We start from the raw sequence: 20,804 nt of genomic DNA, 5'->3' as shown, positions 1-20,804 counted from the left end.
AGGATGCAGCCTGACACACACACACACACAGACACACAAAAGAAATGGTTTGGGAACAACTCGATAAACAGGAAAATCAGCACAAGGTGTTGACGTGGCCTCCAAATTCACTAGATCCCAACCTGATGAAATATCTTTTATGATGATCCACAGAGGCCCCTCTCCTCAATCAATAGGACCCAAAGACCCCCACTGATCTGGGCAGTGGTCATACTGTTTTGTCTGATTGCTGTATGTACACATGTACACAGCAGCCTGCTGCTGCTTTTCAGTAAAGGTCCTACAGCATAGGTCTTCAACGGGGCCTCCACAACCCCTAGGGGGCCCGCAGAGGTGCTGCAGGGGTTTTGCAAAATCTTTGGTTGATTAGACATTTTTTATATATGTATTTTTTTTTTCATTTTCACCCATTCATTAACATGAATCCAACATATTTAGTTAAGGATAAGGGATAGTTTAATATTGAATGTAAAATTATATTAATAATGTATATTTATAAATGGCACTAGGCCGAGTTTAATATAGAACACATATAGTAGGTGGGGGGTCACTACTTAGTCTCTCCATCCGTTTGAGGGTCCTTGGACTGAAAAGCGTTGAAGAGCCCTGATCTACAGTTTAGATAATGAATCACTTCTTATATTTTCTAAACATAAATGAGATAGTTGCAAGTTCTCAAAGCTGAAGTAAGTGTAACACTTTTAACATCATCAAGGGCAAACATATTGGTGTTTTAACCCCTGTGGTGCATCATACAGTGTGTTTATTTGTATGAATACAGGTCACAAATATTGAGACACTATAATACTTAAACTGCCATGTGTCTGTGTTTTAGCTTTTATGCTGCAGAGATTGCCATTGGTCTCTTCTTCCTTCACTCCAAAGGCATCGTGTATCGGTAAGTCGGTTTGTCTGTGACCTGGATGTGCAGCTTCCAGCCATTTCAGTTCAGTATACATGAGGGAATGATGCCTCCCCGCCTGTGTGCGTTTGCAGAGATCTGAAGCTGGACAATGTGATGCTGGACGCTGAAGGCCACATAAAGATCGCAGACTTTGGCATGTGTAAAGAGAACATGTTCGATGGCATAACCACAAAGACTTTCTGCGGCACTCCGGACTACATCGCCCCAGAGGTGTGGAAGCGTGAATGCAGTCTGGAAGCATGAATATATTTTTCTGTATTTTTCGACTTCCGAATGAGACTCTGTCCTCTTCTTTGTAGATCATAGCCTATCAGCCGTACGGGAAGTCGGTGGACTGGTGGGCCTTTGGAGTACTGCTTTATGAAATGCTTGCCGGACAGGTTTGTCATTCAGTTTTGTCGTTTAGTTTTGTTTTCTTTTACTCAAACGGTGGAAAAGCAAGAACTAATAAATGATGAAGTGCATTTGTTCATCCCCAGCCGCCTTTTGATGGTGAGGATGAAGATGAGCTGTTCCAGTCGATCATGGAGCATCACGTCTCTTACCCTAAATCCATGTCCAAAGAAGCTGTCGCCATCTGCAAAGGGGTGAGAACACGTCCTCGTACTCCTGCACACACACACATAACAAAGAGCTCCTAATCCGACCTCTGAACCTCTTTTGTCTACGCTCCGCTCTGAACACTGGAGGGTACTTCATGTTAAGGGCTGTCTGTGTGGAGTGGATCTACACAGGAGCACCCTCCAACAGTGACACTGCACCAGAGTGGATTTCACCGTCCAATAACTAGAATTTTGGATTAAATTTATGCTTTTCACAGTGGGTGTTCAAAGCACTGTTGGAGACGGTCCTTGGAGCACGGAGAAGTTGCCCAAAATAGTGTCAACTTTGAGGCTTTTTGGATGAGCACATGTCATGCTTGGTCCTGAAATCATTTAGTCATTTCAGGACAGTATGTCTTGGTCCGTGGGCACTGGCATCGCATTTTTTAGCCACAATCTGTCTTTTCTGAACTGACGCGCTTTGAAAAGGTGCTGCAGCTCGAGTAAATACGGCACATTATCAGTCTTTTGCCGACTATTTGCGAGAGGGATTCTCCGGTTTGGTGCAGGCTGCAAACGGCTCGTTCTGATCTGGAACCTCGCTAGTCACTGAATCCTGAATAGACATAACGAAGGATGAGTGACTACGCAAGAGCAACAACAACAGAAAAAACAAACAAACATGAGAAGATACAAAGGGCTTATGGCGCTCGGGAAACTTCAAAATAGTTGCTCTATTTGCAACGGGCGAAGTGAGAGATCAAAAAAGTATAGAAAAGCTTAAAAAGGCACCAGGTGCTTAGTGGATGGAGCCTTTTCGTTATGTCACACACCATGTGACTAACAGTTAGTAGGTTACCAAAACCCAATAAATTAAAAAACACACAGACAGAAGGACATAATCACTAATTAAATTAAAAGGAAGAAGCACAGTTAAATGTCTATACTTGTGCTTTTACTGCTTGTACTTAATGTGCTTTTAACCAGTTTCGCCATGATTAAAGGCTTTTTATACTTTTCCTACCACAGAGTGCCTTTGCAATCTTTTCCCTTTTTTTGTGTTTGGAGTAATCTCACATTGTGTGTGATTCTGTTTGATTTTAGTTGATGACCAAACACCCAGGTAAGCGCCTGGGCTGTGGTCCCGAGGGCGAGAGAGACATCAAGGAGCACGCCTTCTTCCGCTATATAGACTGGGAAAAGCTGGAGAGTAAAGAGGTCCAGCCGCCTTTCAAACCGAAAGCTGTGAGTACGCTGCACAGAAACACACTCTTCAGCTGTTTCATTATTCACAGTAAGGAAGAAAATGACAAACTTAGCACAGGTAGAACACGGTAAGTCGTAGAAACGATAAGATCGCCTCATCCCCTGAACCCAACCATCACCTGCCATTGGTCACTACTCTGACAAATGTGTGAGTGTAGTCACCAATGATGATGCTAAGATTTCACTTGCTTGCACATGGACCAATGGAAATCCACAGCTTCGGCTGTGAGTGATTTGATTGGTTGATGCCATGTTTTAGTTGTATTTCTCTTTTTTCTCTTTGTTGTTTGTTGTTGTCCTTTGTTTCCTCTCATCCGTCATCATACTCACTCCATTTCCTCCCCCCTCCCCTCCCCACCCCACCCCATCTCTCTCCTCTCCTCTCCATGGCAGTGTGGGCGTGATGCGGAGAACTTTGATCGCTTTTTCACGCGCCACCCCCCAGAGCTGACCCCCCCAGATCAGGAGCTTATAGCCAACCTGGACCAGGAAGAATTCCACGGCTTCTCATTTGTTAACCCTGAGTACTCTCACACATCTCACTGACCATGCCACATATCACTGGGCTGTATTAGAAATCCAGAACCCCCCCCCCCCCACACACCTCACAAGCATAATGTACAGGAATAACTTAAGTAGAAAAAAATCATCATGATGTCATATCCAGGCTGCATTGGGCAGGGTGAAATGTTGAAGAATAGCTGGGCGTTTTGGGGAGATGCACTTATTTGTGTTCTTTATCAAAGTAGGTTGAGTATAGCTGGTATTAACTGTTTGTTGGGTATGGATTTAAAGCTAGGGAGTGATTAGCTTAGCTTAGCATAAAGCTCGGAAGTGTCCTGAAATGACCAGTCCAAGCTAATCTCATGTTTTTCACTCCTCCAAATATCACTATGTTCTATCTCACTGTGAATCAAGAAAAAAAAAAAAACATTAGCATCATTTGTACTTGGGCTTTTGTGCTAATTAGCTAATACGCTAACTGAGAGCACTGTGGCTAATAACAGGCTCATAAAGCTGCTAACATGGCTGCAGATTATTGATCTCTGACACATTATTAAATATTTAGATGAGATTTAAACTAAAAATTATCTATATATAAAAGAAAATAGCTTCCTAACTAGCCATGATTAGTTAGCTCCAGTTCTCCAGACCCCGGTGAACTCTTCCCCTCCAGCCTTGTTGACGTCTCCAGGTAGTTATTTCTGTTCCGACAAAATAAAAAGTGATAATTAATGTCCTAATCTAATCCCTGGGGAAGAAATCAAACAAGCGCATCTCCCTAAATGCCAAATGACACACTTCATGTTCATGTGTAAATGCAGACACGTGCTCAAATGATAAAAATCAAGCAAATTAATCAGACATTCATGTGACAAGGTGCCAGTAGGAGGCTGGTCTAGTTTCCAGCCGTGACACTGTTCTCGGTTTACTGTAGTTTAGCATCGTCATGTTACACTGCGGCTCTCGTATCAGCTCCACTGGCTGGATTTCTATCATTAGTGCAGAATATGTTGCTCGCTTCTGAATGCTGCCCGGTCGCTGCTCATGCCAGCAGGTTGAGGTCAGAGTCCTGAAGAGACCTGAACTTGCACTGTCTCCCTATCACCCTCCCTGTAACTGCATATTGACTAATGACTATGACACCCCGTCAGTGATATTGAGTGTACTATGATGACATGTTGGTAATTCATGCAGTGTAAGTGAAAACTGACCAATTGCTTTGCTATGATTGTTTGAGTAGCTACTAATCAGTTTCCTAATGTTGACTTTACTTTTGTCTATAGGACCAAATACTTATACACTTTCTGTTCATCAGTGTCGTGGTGAGCTTTACTGCATTTCTTTTTTTGTTTTTTTGTTTTTTGCCGATTTCATTTTCAACCAGTCAAAGAGTACAAATATTTACACATGCAGTCTGCAAGAGTTTTAGTCTCTGTCAAGTCAGCGGAGGTCGACTCAAAGCTCATTGCTCCAAAAACAAAAAAAACAAAAACAACATTCTCCACATTACACATTGTTTTTAATGACAGAGGGCATATCTCTTCTCTTGTAAACGCTGGTTTTTGGAGAATTTTACATATGACGAAGCCGCTCAGAGTCCCGTGAAGCTGGTAGATTGATAGGCCTCAGACACAGGGCGTCCAAAAGTGCCAAAATGTGGCCCCGAGTCACGAGGATGTGGAAAGAGTATTGTCCTCAAGAAACTGTGACGAAGGGCAGCCATCTTGTGCCATTTTGTAGTACATGTATTATTATTATAATATGCATTATAGCTTATCTGTTCACCAACAAAACAATACAATCGGAGAGTCGTTTTCATATATGAATTGTCTTGAGTTGTATTATACTTTTGTAACTGTGTAACAATGCAGGGTAGTAACAATGTGTCAAATCTTGTTCTTTGAGCTCGTATCAAAAAAGGAGAGGAGGCAGCAGGGCGACGTCAAAGACGTGTTTCTGTTTTATGAAGACGCTCGCTGGAAAGATGGTGGTTCTAAGGTGGGGCAAAAGTGAGCACTTACTGTGACGATGGTGATGATGACAAATGTCGAGATAAGTGGTGATACGGCAGAGGAAGAATATATAAATATATATATATATATATATGAAAAATAAATAAATATATATGCACACATCAAGTTCTATATCGGAGAGACATTTGGATAAACTGTTTCTGGATGAGAGAGATGCTTCTGTGGATCGTGTAATTGTCCTGTATGACTGGAAACTGATAATATACTCACTGGTGCCTACCAGACTACTTCTGCTGTGTCTGCCTTGTTTCTGCTGCTACACCCACAGTGGCAACCCTTGACACATTACATGGTTTCTTACTAAGTGACAGCCAGGAGCAAAGTTTAGCTCAGCATAAACACATGAACCGAGAGAAAGAGCTTTCCTGGCTTGGTCCCAAGCCTAAAAAGAAAGAAAACAAGTCCATCCATCACTCTATTTTATATAATCTGTTGTTTTTATGGCGGGTTATTCGCTGGACAATTACTCAGCTAAACTAAATAACTCTAGTTCATATTTAAAGGACATGATATGAACGCGGTATTTGCGTTCTCATCCAATATAAGACAAGAAAGCAAATAAATGTCAATTACTTAAAGTGATGCCATAGATGAAAGCGCAAACTACAATTTAGTTATAAGCAGAAACAAGTCAAATAATACACTTGATGAAATTTTGTTGTGATCTAAACAAAAAGAGAAAAGGACATTTTTGATTTTGCCCCCGGTCATGGTGAGGCTATGAGAAGGTGGTGATCTCATCCACAAACTGAAAAGATTATATAGAAATAAACATCTGCTACACTCAGGAACCTCACCAAAGAACTTCCCCGCTGGCACACAGACAACTCTCACCGGTCGACATTAGATGCATTTTACGTGAAAACTGCAGCAACAATAACAACAGAGGAGGGAGTAGCCTGCAGCAGAATGAGTAGTTACCAATGTAACTGGGTTCTGTGAATCCTGACTGTCATTGATGACATTATAGCTTTTCTTTTGCTGTTGGGGAAGAATTAATATTATCTAGGAAACGTCCAAGAAAAGCTGCAGCAACATGTAGATTACTGCTGGGTCAAAAAAAAAAAAATCTACCAGCACATTTAATCATGAACGTTTAAGAAATAGTTTTGGCTGCTATTGGGGGTGCTGAGCTCTCATTTAAGGAGTGTAACCATATTTGTGTGCTTAGATGTAGGCAAACATTGGAACATAAATTTGCACTTAGTGTTGATATCCGTCTTATGACTGAAACATCTACATTATATTATGTGTTCTTATTTACCAGTTTAAATTTAAAGTGTCAAACGTAGAGCTTCTGCATCACATCTGCATCACATCTGCTTCATGCGCGACAATGAGCTGAATTAGTGGTGAGTACGTGGACCAGTGGTAGAGCTGGGAAAGCTTCCAGCCCCTCCTCATTTCAGCTGGAAACCCTGTGATGAGACAAAAGGAGGAGGTAGGAAACTAAATGCTTTGTGTGCGTGTGTGTGTGAGATGTATGTGCGATACATGTGTCTTGCCTGGGGCTCACTGCTTCACCTCCCCCGTGTGAAATCCTTTCCGGTTGTGATTTGGTCTGCAGCTGGTCTGTTCAATCGATCTTTGTCTGTTCTCTACTGGAACATTTCCTCTCTCTCTCTGGCGTTGGAAGTTTGTCTTGGATCTCTCTACATCTGTGCTGTTGGCTCCGGTGGCTCTTTTCCATCTCTTGAATGTGTCTCTGGGTTTGTCGCCCGGGTGTGTTTGTTTTTTTTTTTTTTTTGTTTTTTCTTTTCTTTTTTCCGTTCAGAGTCGGTGGTGTGTTTTGCAGACTCCCAACTGTTTGTGGCGCTGTTTACGAGTCGACTGCACTGGACTTTGACGAAACGAGATCACACAGATAACTCAGCTCGTGACTTCACGTAGACTTGAGAAGAGTTTTGCACTTTTTAAAGTCCTGTAAACACAGTTTCTGCTCACACTGTGTTTTGAGAAATCCTTTTACTTGTGATTTACGCAGGAATTATTCTGAAAGGCAATTCTCTACTAAAGAAAATCACTCATGCAAGCTTCGGATTAGATTTTCAATACATATCCGCAAAATAAAAAGGCAAATGATTTTCAGACATCTAACATGCACACAACACAGGAAACCAAAAGTGACTTTATCAAGGGGAGTGATTGCAGGAAGCAAAACCGATATGTGCTCACGTGATCACACAAGCACTAAATATTCGTTTTAATACTAATTGAGAACTTGTCCTTTGGCTCAGAAGGACTTGTTATCCCCCTCAGGCCAAAAATAAAAGCTGAACTCATCAATATATATTACACCATGACTCAAATCTCCACAGGGTTATGTGTAGTGACGAACCCATTATTATCATCTGACTGTGCAGTGCTTTTCAGCATTTTCTAGGCCATTGTTCTGATTACATAATCTTTACAGTCTCTAGCTGCTCCGATCAACCTGCATGCTTTATTAAATCCATTAGAGATTTTAAAACCTGTTCCTGCAACGATAATTCTCTTGACACTATGAATCAGTTTAGCAGTCGTGAGAGAAAAAAAAGGGGGAGGGAAAGGTCTGTACCAATGAAGTATGCATATCAATGTACAAACAGGAAAAAAGCTCATTACAACCGAGGACACTGATGTCAGGTTTTTACTTCCAAAAAATGGTTATTTATGTATTACTAGTATTTAAATCTGCCCTTTGCATTTATGTTAACTAGCTTGTACTTGTCAACATTGCACTTGAAAGGTGTAATTTAACATTTTTTTGGATTGTGTGGGATATTTCATATATTTATATTTATTTCTTAAGTACTGGCTATGCTTAAGATTGATAAACATTTGAAAGTAGGGCTGGGCGGTATGACCAAAAATCTATATCGCTGTATTTTTTCAAAATGCTGATGGTATCACAGTATAGTGCGAGATGAATTAATGCAGTAGATTGACTAAGGATGGACTATTTTACTGCGATGATGAGTAAATATTGTAGAATAATCCCACAAAACAGGTTTGCATGGCCACGTGTTACCACTGCCTGCTGGTGTGGAAATCTGGGGACATTTACGGCTCAGAGATGAAAAAATAAAATATTCAAAAAAATCAAGATGAAATGAAGAAACAGGGACAGTTTCATTTATTTTGACATATTTATTCATATTTAAACTGCTGTATCTGTAATGTCAACAGCAGCGCGACCGGCTAACGTAATAATTGTAGTCTGCGCGCAATATTTTTTTATTTTTTTTCTAATCCATAAAAAGCTAAAACTGGGGACATTTTCAGGGACAGCTTTAGCCGGGGGACAGGTCATTCAAAAGGGGGACTGTCCCAGCAATGGGAGACGTCTGGTCACCCTAAAAAAAAAAAACAAAAAAACAAAACATGGCACCTTTTTTTTTTTTGGCACAAGTCTTCTCATGCTGCTGCTTCATTTTTCGGACCTTTCCATATTCACCAACCTCACAGTGACACAGTCGCACCATGCATATTTAGAAGCGCCACACGGAAAATGGTTCTGTCTCTGAACAGTGTCTCATAGTGCAGTGCTCTGAAAAAATACCGGTATTCGGTATGAACTGTATACTACCCAGCCCTATTTGAAAGTATTAAATACGCATGTTAAAATGTCTTTAATATCTGAACAAATGCACTCTAAGCCTGCAGAGACTCAGTTGAGGTATGTAAACTATAACGTTAAACTGGGGATGATGAGTTTGAATCCACAAAAAATCACGACCAAACTCTTAAGTGCGTCTTCTTTTTCGCCTATTTCAAGTGCAGACATGATCGGCTGTTTAAGAAAACATTTTGAAACAAGGCACCAGACACGAGACTTGACTCTCCACAGACTTCAGACTTTTGTTTTGCTAAACCCTGACTCAGTCCAACCTCTGCCGATTATTCAGATGTGTCATTGCGTGTGCTCTACAAGCCTCCACCTCTACCCTTCATCTCTGTGCTTCAATGAGAGACTTGTTCATGGCTTGTTGTCACCCTTCCACTAAAGCTGCCTTTTTTTCGTCGCTGTACGAGTCCGCTCCCGGTTTAACTTCTCTAACTCTCCCCCTTTCCTCCCCTTCCTCTGGTCTCTCTGTGGCAGAAATCTCGCCGTGACGTGGGCAACTTCGACAAGGAGTTCACGAAGATGGCGGTGGAGCTGACGCCAACGGACAAGCTCTTCATTATGAACTTGGACCAGAATGAATTTCAAGGCTTCTCCTACACCAACCCCGAGTTCATCATCCAAGTCTGAGGAGCCCGGGCAAAGGCTCAAGTCCAACCTGTGCAGCCTAGTTTTTCCGTTTTAATCAAAGACGCATCAGTCACCCGACAGCATCCGATCCTCAACGTCTTCATTCATACACATAAACATCCTCTGGACGCTGGACAGTAAACATAATCACTACTTGGTACATATTCACATCTACTGCCGGTGGTTTGAGTTCCAGTGGGACTTAGTCCGAACCACGCGCCGATTTCCCAAACAAAAACTCCTTGCGTGGTTAGTTTGCACACGGACCTCAACTCACGTCCGAGCAGGTCAATGCAGCAGCGGAGATCAAGAGTCACAGTGAACGTGTAACTGTGCGTATACGCTCTATCGATCACCTGCAGTGTGTTTGTTTACTTGATTTCCTTCTCTTCAGCCTGTAAAGGTTGCGTCATGAACATTCCATGATCAATATGTCATGTATGTACACACACACACACACACACACGTTCACACAATCATACACACATAAACACACACGTCTGTGCAGGCTGAGGCCTGGAGGGAAGGAAGGTTTTAAAATGGTAAAAGCCCTGATTTATAACCTCATGTCTAAGTTAGTCCTGAACTTAGTCCTAAGCACGTCTCGTCTTCCAAATGGATGCAAAAAAAATAAAAATAAGCGAAAAGAAAAAAGAAAAACAAAAAAAAATCCCAAACCCCAAATGCCTGTTGGGCAGTGATATTTAAAAATGTATTTTCCTCTTGCTTAATCTCTTTTTCTCTCTTCTCTATGGCACTGTGTATGCAGTGGGTTAGTGCAGTGTAGGCCTATACAGTCTTTGTGGTGCAGCTCCTCTATGCATGCCATGTTCGTTGGTACAGTAGTTTGTTAAGATTTCGACGTCGCGGAGGAGTAGCGCCCCGCCGGGTGTCTCGAGTCTGTTTTCCGAAATACCCATGCTCAAATCAAGCTCCACTCTGGATGCTGTGTATCTCTAACAGTGTTGACGTAAGCGTGGCTAAATAGTTTGCTTTACGAAGCACGGAGCAAAGACTGTCTGGCTGCCCTCCATGAGAAAATGTGAGATTCTGTGAAACGAACATATAAAGTAGATGTAATAGTTCTGTATGAGTTGTGTTTCGGTGTATGTGTAAATAGGAATGGGATCTAGAGCTAGAAGTGGTTTTCATATTATCTGCTGTTCCTCACAGAACCGTCCCAGGACTCTCAGCGGCCACTTTTTCTAACTTTGTTTTCTCATTTTTTCCTCTCTTCTTTTCTCCTCCGCTCAACTTGAATCTCAGTTTGATGTCACTCTGTTTCCTTCTCCATTCCTTCCCCCCGTCCACACAGCTAATACTCGCATCATTACATTTTTAGCAAATAAGTATAACATGAGAGAGAACTGGGGGGGTGGTGGGGGAAAAGGGGAGAACAAAGTGTTTACTATGCAAAATGCAGAATAAGGAGAGGAAGACGACGAAGAGCAGAGAGAGAGTGAACTTTTATTAAGCAACTTTAAAGACGTTGTGTAAAGAGACAGTATACATGTGTTGCATGCGCCGTCTTTACCTGCGCGTGGGAGACACCTACAGAATGATACCTATATTAAAATGAATTATCATAAAACCTCTTGTGCTCTCCTCTTTTGTTTCTATTTTTGTTTGAGGACGCTGATGGTCATTTTCTGATCATTGTATCTGACACTAAAAGCAGAAAACACCTGTTGAATCAAGATTAATTAATAAAAAAGCAACAAAAACATATGGACAATAAAAAATATAAGGAAGAAATAATAATAATAAGCTATAGAGATAAAAGCAAAATACTACTTAATTTATATCCATTTATCTTTACAATATGCCCCCGATTGTTACATTTTAGTTATTTTTTAAACATATATTTTTCTTTCTATATATTAAATTATTATAATAATAATAATAATAGTATAATTATTATTATAATTATAATTAAATTATATTATTTATAATGATTATTTATTACTGGCAAGTCTCATGAGGATGCGTCATGACGAGAGGAGATTAAATTCCTGATATGTGGTGGATATAAATTACATTCTCAATTATTTATGTCACCATTCTTCCTCTCCTCAAGGATCCCTCAGTAGCTTTGCTTTGACTGAGCGGGTTTCATGCATAACTTATTGGTAGTTATAGATTTGTTATGTCATTGTAGCTTGTTATGCTTTCACACTTTGTTATTTGTGTCCTTATATTTGTGCATTTAGTGCTTCTTTTAATTATATATCTTTACATTTCTACATTTGTGTTTGCTAATGTTTTATTTATTCCTCTCATAGTTCTTCTTTCCTATAGCGCTCTATAAAGTACACAAACATAAACCAACAGTGAGTAGCTAAAAAGACAGATTTTTAGCTACTCAAAGAAGAAGAAGGTGAGGAAACTCTATATCAAGCAGCAGTTACAAAAATCTAGGCCCCAGATTGTCGTAACTTTACATCAAATACAACAATGATCTATTGTTCTCCATTATACTTGAATGAAAAGTGGGTGATATAAAAAATATTCCCTGACTTTTATCCAGGAAATGTAGGATCTTCTCTCTGTAGACTCATTATTTTAGAACAAGGCATCTCATTGGTTTGTAGACTGATTGCTTTTTCGACTACACCCTTTTTATTCACAGAGCCTTAAATATTCATACTCTCATCCGTTCTTTCATTCATTCATATGGTTTGATTGTAGATTGAATCCTGCTGAGGATATCAATATGAATGGCGTTTAATGAATAAATGCTGGCTCCTTAAATACAGACATTTCAGTCTGTTTTTATTCACAGTTTATTTAAAGGAATACTTCTTAACTGTCCAAAGCTCTAAGATGCAAATCAAAAACCAAATACAGTATAAAAAAAAATTCCAGTATAAATCCAGATCCAAAACACAAGGACAACTGGAATTGTAAGGTTTTCATAAAGAAGTTTCACCTTCGTCCATGGCTGTTTCACTTCTAAAAGACAGTTTGGACTCAACAGAGGAGACCAAGCTCCTCAGGAAACCATTTGGAGGTCCACCTACACCTGGAGGATACTCATTTGAAGACAACAATATCAGCTATTTCAGAGAAACATCTGTCCCCTAAAACTTTGGAGTTTCTGGCCAATAACTGCTCATTGAGGCAATGTCCATACACGGTGTTGTGACAGACCATTTACGATCTGTTTATAATCTACCTTGACACGAACCGCCTCCAAGTTTGTACCGTTTAGCTTCCTGTAGCTCCGCTACTATTATCCCCCCTGGCAACAGTAACCATAGATATTGTTGCATTCCACTCTGGAGTTTCAAAATAAAAGCATAAATGCAACACCATGTAACATTACACAAGGCAAGTCAGGTTCTTGCGGTGTTAAATCGTTGTAAGTAATCTCCAACAAAACGCACAATCAAACTGTTATGTTTCACGCCCATGTTTTCTTGTACAGCTTCTGTGGAAGATCCGAAAAAAAAGAAGAGGAAACTTACATGTAGACCACTTGATGTGATCACCTCGGGTTACTGGAGACTTTTAACTTTCTCAGTGGGAGCATTAAAGGGATTTATTCAGCGGTTTGTGGTAGCTGAGCTCTCCATGGTGCTGAACTGGTGCGGACACCACTACATGCTGGTCATCACACACACGCACGCACACACGCTGGCGGGCGGGGCTGTCCTGCAGATGAGATGAGATTGAGAGAACCAGAAAAACACAGCGCGTCCAAAGAAGAGCTTCTGATGCTGTTTTTCCACTTTACCGGGAACTCGTGCTTTCCTCCCACCGTCTCCTCCGGCACAACATCCCGTGGAGCTCTTCTGCGTCTTTGACATGGAAACTTCTGAGCTTATTTTAATGTAGGTGCAACTTGAGGGGGAAAAAAACGGAGGGGACCTGTCCCGACATCTATTCCTCCAGTTAGTTGAGTTCAGGATGCAGAAGATGTGTTCAAAACCTTCGGCCAGCTGGATCCAAGTTAAGAAAAGACACCGGGGGAAAGTTTTCTGAAGCGCACTGAGGACTGAGGTGGTGGTGGTGGAGGAGGAGGTGCAGGAGGAGGTGGGACCGACATGAGGCTGTGTAACCGGGGTGTGATGATGCTGCTGACCACGGCGGGGGCTTTCTGCGCCTTCAGCCTCATGACCATCGCCGTGGGCACGGACTATTGGCTGTATTCCCGCGGGATGTGCCGCTCCAAGAACCTGAACGACAACGAGACCGTCCGCAAGAACGAGGAAGTTCTGACCCACTCCGGCCTGTGGAGAACCTGCTGCACCGAGGGTAGGAAATACTTCTGCCATGACCGAGTGCACATGTTTCACCACAATCTTCTACAAACAGGAAGATTAGCAAATGAGTTAATTATCATTAAGATGCCAGTGTCTCATAATTATACTTAAAAGTTACAAACACACTATAAATTCTAGGTATAACGTGCCTATTACCTCCACGAGTTAAAATGTACACAATGAGTTTTGTTTGCTACAGGGATAAAACACGAAAAGTATCTGTTACTGGGTTTTAAAAGACCTTCTCACTGTTATTTTTTTTTATTATTATTATTTTGTCATTGCTGCCTCGTTGACAATGTTTAAAGAACTGACCACAGAATAAAAAAAATACCATTTTATTTCAGAAGCGGGAGTATTCAGAAGCTTTGTTCAAGTAAAGTTGAGCATCTTTAACGACAAATTGGTAAGAATTAACGGCAAAGAAATGTGCTTAAAATAAAATAAAGCACTCAGTCCAGTAGCATGTCTGCTACGAATTTATATATAAACCAAACAACAGCTGGATAAAGAAATAATAGCAGTTTTGAAGAAACTTTATTGCAAAATTTCAACCATTTCATACCTAAATTAACCTTCTTCTCTTTCTGTCAAAACCAATGTGATTGTGATTGGAGTGGAAAATAAATAAATAAACAGTAATACAGTATTTCAGGGTAATGGTCAAACACTGAGAAATAAATGACAGTGAAAATGATTCAATTCCAGTTGGAGAAAATCTGTTTAAAAAGTAAAGGTTTGAGATAAAACAAACCTTAATAAGAGTTTATTATTCACTTTCTGAAGACAAAGGCAAACAAACACTTTATATCTATTTATGCCTTATGACAATAAGTTGGTGAGGCACAGGAAGCTTTCAGAGGGGGAAAAATGCTTTTGCATATGACGTCTCAAATGTTGTCTTGCTTTTATGATTGGATTTCAATTGTTGGCAAAACTCATGAGGATGAGTCTTCAAGAGGACTAGAGAGAAGATGAAGGTGTGATGTGATGAATGAAAATGGTGTTCTCAATTATTTATTACCATACTTCCTCTCATCATATATTCCTCTGTTTGCTTTGCTAATTTTTTCTTATCTCCCCCTCATGCACTTCGCTTTCATCGCTCTGTTCCTCGCAGCCCCCTCCAGCCCCTCCCTCTGCCGCTGCTCCACTATCTCTGAGCTCCCAAAATGGTTTAATGGGGAGGCAACAAAGCATCCAGAAGACATCAATGCCTCAACAGTCTTGTCTGTTTGTGTGTGTGCGTTAGTCATTAGTGCGTTAGTCTGCATCACAGACAGACAGACACAAGTTGCCTGAGCCCTATCTGCCCTGAATGACGATAGTAAATATCTGACTGACTGTTTACGCCTTCTCTCACAAAGAATCTTAATTACAAATGTTTATGATTTTAGTATTAATGTCTTTTATAGACTTTCACTGATACAATATTGTAGCAAAAGCAGCAGAGATCCAGATAAAAAGCTAGACATTCGTACTAGGGCAGAAATAAAATCACAGGTTTGTGAGAATTATGAAGATGAATGATAAGAAAGTTTGGCACTACTTCTGTGCTGGTGGTGAAATATGACCCAATGACACAATGAAATGGCTCGGACGGGTGTCACGTTAAGTTGAAATGGAAGACAATCGTTTTGTCTCTCTGCGGCTGCTTAAATGAACGTTTTCTCTCTCTGGCCAAGTTGTAGCTAGTGAATGAGTTGTTTTGGTTACCATGGTGACCATTATCAATACCGGTCAATCAGCGCGGAACACAGGGACACATCTGTCGATATATCCCTGTGTGTGCAAATGTTGAAAGGCATTGTTGGGCCAAAGGTCACCGGGAGCAGGATGAGCATGAATCCAGCTGACCTTCCACGTTAAAACACGTTGGAGTCTCTGTGGGATGGTCTCAAGGGACAGGTACTGCATTGCTATGGAATATAGCAGAGGCGATCGTCACTGCAAGTGCAACAAATGTGAGGAAAATGCAACATAAATATTTGCACAACTACAAGCACTCAGTGGCCTGCAGAAAGACAAGTAGACTCGGATCAGCAGCTGCTCTGGACTGCACTACATTTGAAGCTCAGAGTTTTTCCATAAGCAGCGACATTATATGTTTGCCCCATTTTTTTCCCCTCATGGATCGTTAAGATGCTGTAAAGCACCCTAGTATTTGTTAAAAACGTATATGGGATGTTCATTCATAAAATCGTAAAATTACACAGGTATTTTAGACTAGTAGCTGTTAGTGTCTGTAGTGATTACTGTTGACAAAACTAGAAACCTTAGATATCTTTACTAAATGACCTTGTTTAGAACACAGGGTTTTAATACCTGGATATATAAATTGGCTAATTGGAGCACATTACACCATATGTAGGCCCTTCTTTGAGGAAAAAAAAAAAAAAGCAAATGAACAAAACCTAAATGATTGTGTAAGCTCCTACTGAATGGCTATTAATTCATTAATCCTATTTTTAACAGCATTTGAATTTGTGAAAAACTGCATATTTTTCTACTCTGAAATCCTTCCAAACACAAGAATCCAGGAAGCGAATGTTTGTGTGTGACTCATGTCCACAATATCCCTGTGATGAAAGGCCACAAGTGGACCTCATGTTCAAAGGCCCAAAGCCACATAAGTCGCCAAACATGGACCATTGAGCTACCATGAATAAACATGAGAATAAACAAGCGCTTCTCTTAGGCTTACAAAATGTTACTACACACTTCCCGTGTAGATGACGTCACAGTTTAGATATTGATATATGTCAGTGCTTAGCCACTTAGATACTTTAATATATACTGTTGTTGTTATTTACTAATATATAACAACTGAACCGTTTGAAGCAAGAGAAATCAATGGAAGCAACTCGTGACACAGACATAACCCAATGCCAGTATCACGTATGTTAAGGGCCTGGTTAATTATTAACTGATAAACATGATCTGTTTCTTTTTGTTTTCTCCAGGGACATTTCGAGGAGTCTGCAAAGACATTGATCACTTTGCTGAAGATGCAGACTACGAGCAGGATGCCGCAGAGTATTTATTACGTGGGTAACAAATGAGTGCATGGAAATATTTGCACGTGAGATCTAACAACTATGTGGGAAGGCTTATTTATTCCAGTCTCCGCTCTCCTCAGGAGCTGTACGGGCCTCCAGCCTCTTCCCCATACTCAGCGTCGGACTGTTATTTCTCGGGGGCGTCTGCGTGGCTGCCAGCGAATTCTACAAGTCGCGCCACAATGTGATACTCAGCGCTGGTATACTCTTTGTCTCTGCAGGTCAGACACAGACACAAATTCTCACAACATTTATACTTGTCAGTCATCGTATGGCTGGGCGGTACACCAGTTCGTACTGAATACCGGTATTTATTCATTTATTTGTACAATATGAATTATTAATATACCGGTTTATTTGATTACACAGTGTTCATAACGCTGCGGCGCGAGACGCTGTTTCAGACCGGACCATTTTCAATGTAGCTTCTAAACACACAAAGTGCGACTGTGTAGCTGTGAGATGTGGTGAAGATGGAAAGGTCAGAAAATTAAGGGGCAGAAAGAGAGAGTACTTATGCCAACCAAAAAGGTGCTATCAGTTGCTTTTTTTCCCCCGACATCCTCGATTAAAGCTGTCCCTGAGAGTGTAACAAATTTTAGATTTTTAGAAACAAGAAGAAAAAAAAATGCGCGCAGACTACAGTTATTACGGTACTCAGTCGCGCTGCTATTGACATAATAAGTATGTCAAAATAAATGAAACTATAATTGTTTCTTCATTTCGTCTTGATAACATTTTATTTATTTATTTATTTATTTATTTTTTATGTCTGAGCTGTAGCTAAATGTCCACATTTACACACCAGCAGGCAGTGTTAACACGTGGCCATGCGAACCTGTCATACTACTAGTGTGGAATTATTCTACAATATTTACTCATCATCACAGTAAAATAGTCCATCCTTAGTCATTTTCATGCATGAATTCCTCTCTCAACCAGTAGAAAATGCTGTGAACATGTGGTTATGAAAAAAAAATACTGTGACATCATCAGAATGTTGGAAATACTGTGATATACATTTATAGTCATACAACCCAGCCCTAAGTCATTGACTTAACACACAAGTTTCTTCTTAAGATTTAACTTAACATTAAATCATTTTGCCTCCCAAACGGTCGCTATGCAAATAAATATCTGAGTGACCCTCTGTACTCCGCTCCGCAGGCCTCAGTAACATCATTGGCATCATTGTGTACATATCAGCCAACTCAGGTGACCCCAGCCAGAGCGACAACAAGAAGAGCTACTCCTACGGCTGGTCCTTTTACTTCGGAGCGCTGTCCTTTGTGCTGGCTGAGATGGTGGGCGTCCTGGCAGTGCACGTGTTCATAGAAAAACACAGACAGCTGCGCACAAAGGGCCGGCCCTCGCTCATGAAGCCACCCATTTCTCGCAGCTCGTCCTATTACCGCAACCGGTACTACCAGAGCCGCAGCCGGCGAAGCAGTTACAGGAGCAACCACAGCGCGGGGGACTCTTTTCGAGCGTCGTCGATGCGCGACCGAGAGACGTCCATCTCGGCTGAGTCCAAAGCAATGGCAGGTTTGCCGGCGCAGATGACCGTGGGCTCAGAGTTCATGCTTTACACCTTAGCCTCGCCTCTCAAGGATGGTAAGATAGACATGGACGTGGATGATTTATCAACTGCGGCTGCTCACAACAACTCAGAGATGCTGCCTGGAAACTGCGCTTCCAACAGAAGGACCACACCAGTCTGACGGGAACTGGATGAAACGCAAGAACTTCAGAATAAATGAGTCATCAGACTGTCTTGATATAAAAGGGGGACCAGCGTTGGGATGTTTTTTTCAGTAAATTCAGATGAATCATTGCTCAAAAGTCAAAAAGTAGGGGAAGAAATCTCAATTTCCCAGAACCAGACCAACAAAGCTCAAGAATTTCAATAAAAAGGTGAAAAGAACATGTATAAAACAAAGCCTCATATCTGAGGAGCTGGAATCAGATTTAGTCTTTTTGACTGAATATTTTCAACACTCCATTTAAAGTAATAATTTTTCTATCAACTGACCACTAGCTACAGCAAAGGCAAAAACAACTTGTGTCTCTGGTTTAATGTTTCCAGGCTTTAATCCAAATAGAAGCGAGATGAGAACAAGGACAAGATACTCACATTATTTTTGTGCTCTTTGTGGTTTTGCTCTTCTCTGCAGTACATATTTAGCTTTTGTGTTTGAACGACTGCGGCAATCATTCAGAAAGAGACAGAAAGGAGGAGATGTTCATGAGAATAAGACACAATCGCATAGAGACACAGGACAACACACACATACATCTGAGAATGAATGATGTTGACAAAGTCCTGTTCCTGTCCTTGACCTATGCTCAAAATCAAAACCCCATTAAATACATGAGAAGTCTTTCTATCTTCCCTTCACTGGGTCTGACGTGTGTTGTGAGCGAAGATTCTGCCCGTTATGGTCATGTCAATGTGTGTCTGTTTACACTGAATAAAGCTTATAAAGTCACAGAATCTCGCAAAATGTGTTTGTGCTGCGTGAGTGAAAGGAGCGTGGTTCGGGGTGGCGTGTTGTCGCTTCTGTGTCGTACGGGGCATCTGAGGTGCCTCTGTGTGTGCAAGGAAGCGAGAGATAATATTCAAATATCTGCCCTAGCATAATGAGCACAGAATCAAATGTCCAAGTACAAGTACACAAACAAGCACACAAACAAGCCATCAAAAATAACCGACCTATTAACCATTGAGGGTTTGTGTGTGTGTGTGTGTGTGTGTGTGTGTGTGAACGGGCATGAATGAGCTGCGTTACGGATGATGATGGCTGGACGATGCAGACAGTTTCACAAACATGCATTAGTGGAGCAGCGGGCACACTGAGAAACCTGAATTGTTACCATGGCAGCAGCAGCAGCAGCACCCAGGCAGACATTCAAAGCAGTGGTGATGAATATGCACGCACGCACACACACACACACACACACACACACAGACACAGACAATAATACCTGATGACAACAGCTGTACAATTTAAACGTCAAGTCAAACTCAATATTTATTTCCTGATTTATTTCTAAGCCGAGCCGTGATGCAGAGGACAATATCATCATATTTGATATGATTACAAGTTTTTGCATTTTGATACAATAACACGAGCACCATTAAATTGAACAAGCATGCTGACGTACCCATGTACATGGCAAAAGTTTGGGAGCAGTGAGTTTCACCCATACCAATACAGAAAGACTGAATGAAAGTGACTCCAGCCAGTTTATAATTCTACAGCGTAAAAGAGCCATAACAGATTATATGATGCACAGTGCATCAGTGTAGGATGAAAGCCGGCTAGGCTGAAGATTGTCTCGGTACCAACTTTATTTAATTATTAAACAACAGAGAAACAATACTCATGAATAACAGCATACAAGTGAAAAAAAAAAAACTGACGAAAAAGTTAGAAAGTACAGAGTCCTTTTAGCTCACAGTAGAGGATGAACTGTCATTTCATGAGTATTTTGTACGAGTAGTTGATAATTTCATCATTGTATCCCATGTACAATTGTGTGAAAACTTCTTATAGTGTACAAATATTTGGAGGTCCTTCGAAATTTAATCACTCAATTGAATTCACGAAATAGATGATAAATGTCCGTGGGTTATCTTCAGTATTTACATTTTAATTGGCGTCTTATTTAGGTTGAGATTGACAAAACGTTGGCAGCGGTGGGATTCGAACCCACGCCCCCGAAGAGACTGGAGCCTTAATCCAGCGCCTTAGACCGCTCGGCCACGCTACCGCTGGAACCCTGCGAAACAAATGGTTCCACTCAGATAATAAATAATTAAGGCACGGCAACTTGTTGTCACTATGGCATTTGCCAAGATCTCGTTATGAAATTGGTCTGTTTCTCCAAAGCAACATCCTCCACACCGCGTTTCGCTTTTGTAAATATAATTCATTTTTTTAACGAGACAAAACCATATGTTTTAATATACCTG

At 40.9% G+C, this 20,804-nt stretch overlaps 2 protein-coding genes and 1 non-coding gene across 4 annotated transcripts in view; 2 read left to right on the top strand and 1 right to left on the bottom strand.

Annotated features, from left to right (window-relative positions):
- The window catches only part of LOC125003616 (protein kinase C beta type-like), a 32,363-nt gene extending 21,268 nt beyond the window's left edge, over positions 1-11,095 (top strand). Inside the window, exons 12-17 of one of the 2 annotated variants that reach the window (XM_047577612.1) lie at positions 836-898; positions 997-1,135; positions 1,225-1,305; positions 1,405-1,512; positions 2,572-2,712; positions 9,352-11,095. In XM_047577612.1, the coding sequence (XP_047433568.1) occupies positions 836-898; positions 997-1,135; positions 1,225-1,305; positions 1,405-1,512; positions 2,572-2,712; positions 9,352-9,504 (685 nt within the window). In that variant the 3' untranslated portion in view covers positions 9,505-11,095. Of the gene's footprint in view, positions 1-835; positions 899-996; positions 1,136-1,224; positions 1,306-1,404; positions 1,513-2,571; positions 2,713-3,126; positions 5,498-9,351 lie in introns of those variants that run through there. The other variant, XM_047577611.1, reaches the window with a different exon arrangement.
- A 2,124-nt stretch (positions 11,096-13,219) lies between these two features.
- Positions 13,220-19,311, top strand: cacng3a (calcium channel, voltage-dependent, gamma subunit 3a). The gene is made up of 4 exons (XM_047578841.1): positions 13,220-13,761; positions 16,733-16,816; positions 16,909-17,049; positions 17,996-19,311. The coding sequence occupies exons 1-4, from the start codon at positions 13,551-13,553 to the stop codon at positions 18,547-18,549; spliced, it is 990 nt and encodes a 329-aa protein (XP_047434797.1). The 5' UTR covers positions 13,220-13,550; the 3' UTR covers positions 18,550-19,311.
- A 1,209-nt stretch (positions 19,312-20,520) lies between these two features.
- trnal-aag lies at positions 20,521-20,602 on the bottom strand. Its single transcript has one exon. It is a non-coding gene; the product is annotated as a tRNA-Leu (tRNA).
- Positions 20,603-20,804: the final 202 nt, after the last annotated feature.

The sequence above is a fragment of the Mugil cephalus genome, chromosome 2 (assembly GCF_022458985.1).
Source record: "Mugil cephalus isolate CIBA_MC_2020 chromosome 2, CIBA_Mcephalus_1.1, whole genome shotgun sequence".
Classification (NCBI taxonomy): Eukaryota; Metazoa; Chordata; class Actinopteri; order Mugiliformes; family Mugilidae; genus Mugil; species Mugil cephalus.
The sequence above is the reverse complement of the archived record's forward strand: the minus strand, read 5'-3'. Positions and strand labels throughout refer to the sequence as shown.

What these genes read in the sequence shown, in the direction of transcription:
- cacng3a (XM_047578841.1), top strand. Translation starts at nt 13,551, where the DNA reads ATGAGGCTGTGTAACCGGGGTGTGATGATGCTGCTGACCACGGCGGGG. An exon ending in TGCCGCAGAGTATTTATTAC is followed by an intron (nt 16,817 to 16,908) that starts GTGGGTAACAAA and finishes CGCTCTCCTCAG; the next exon opens with GAGCTGTACGGGCCTCCAGC. An exon ending in TATACTCTTTGTCTCTGCAG is followed by an intron (nt 17,050 to 17,995) that starts GTCAGACACAGA and finishes TCCGCTCCGCAG; the next exon opens with GCCTCAGTAACATCATTGGC.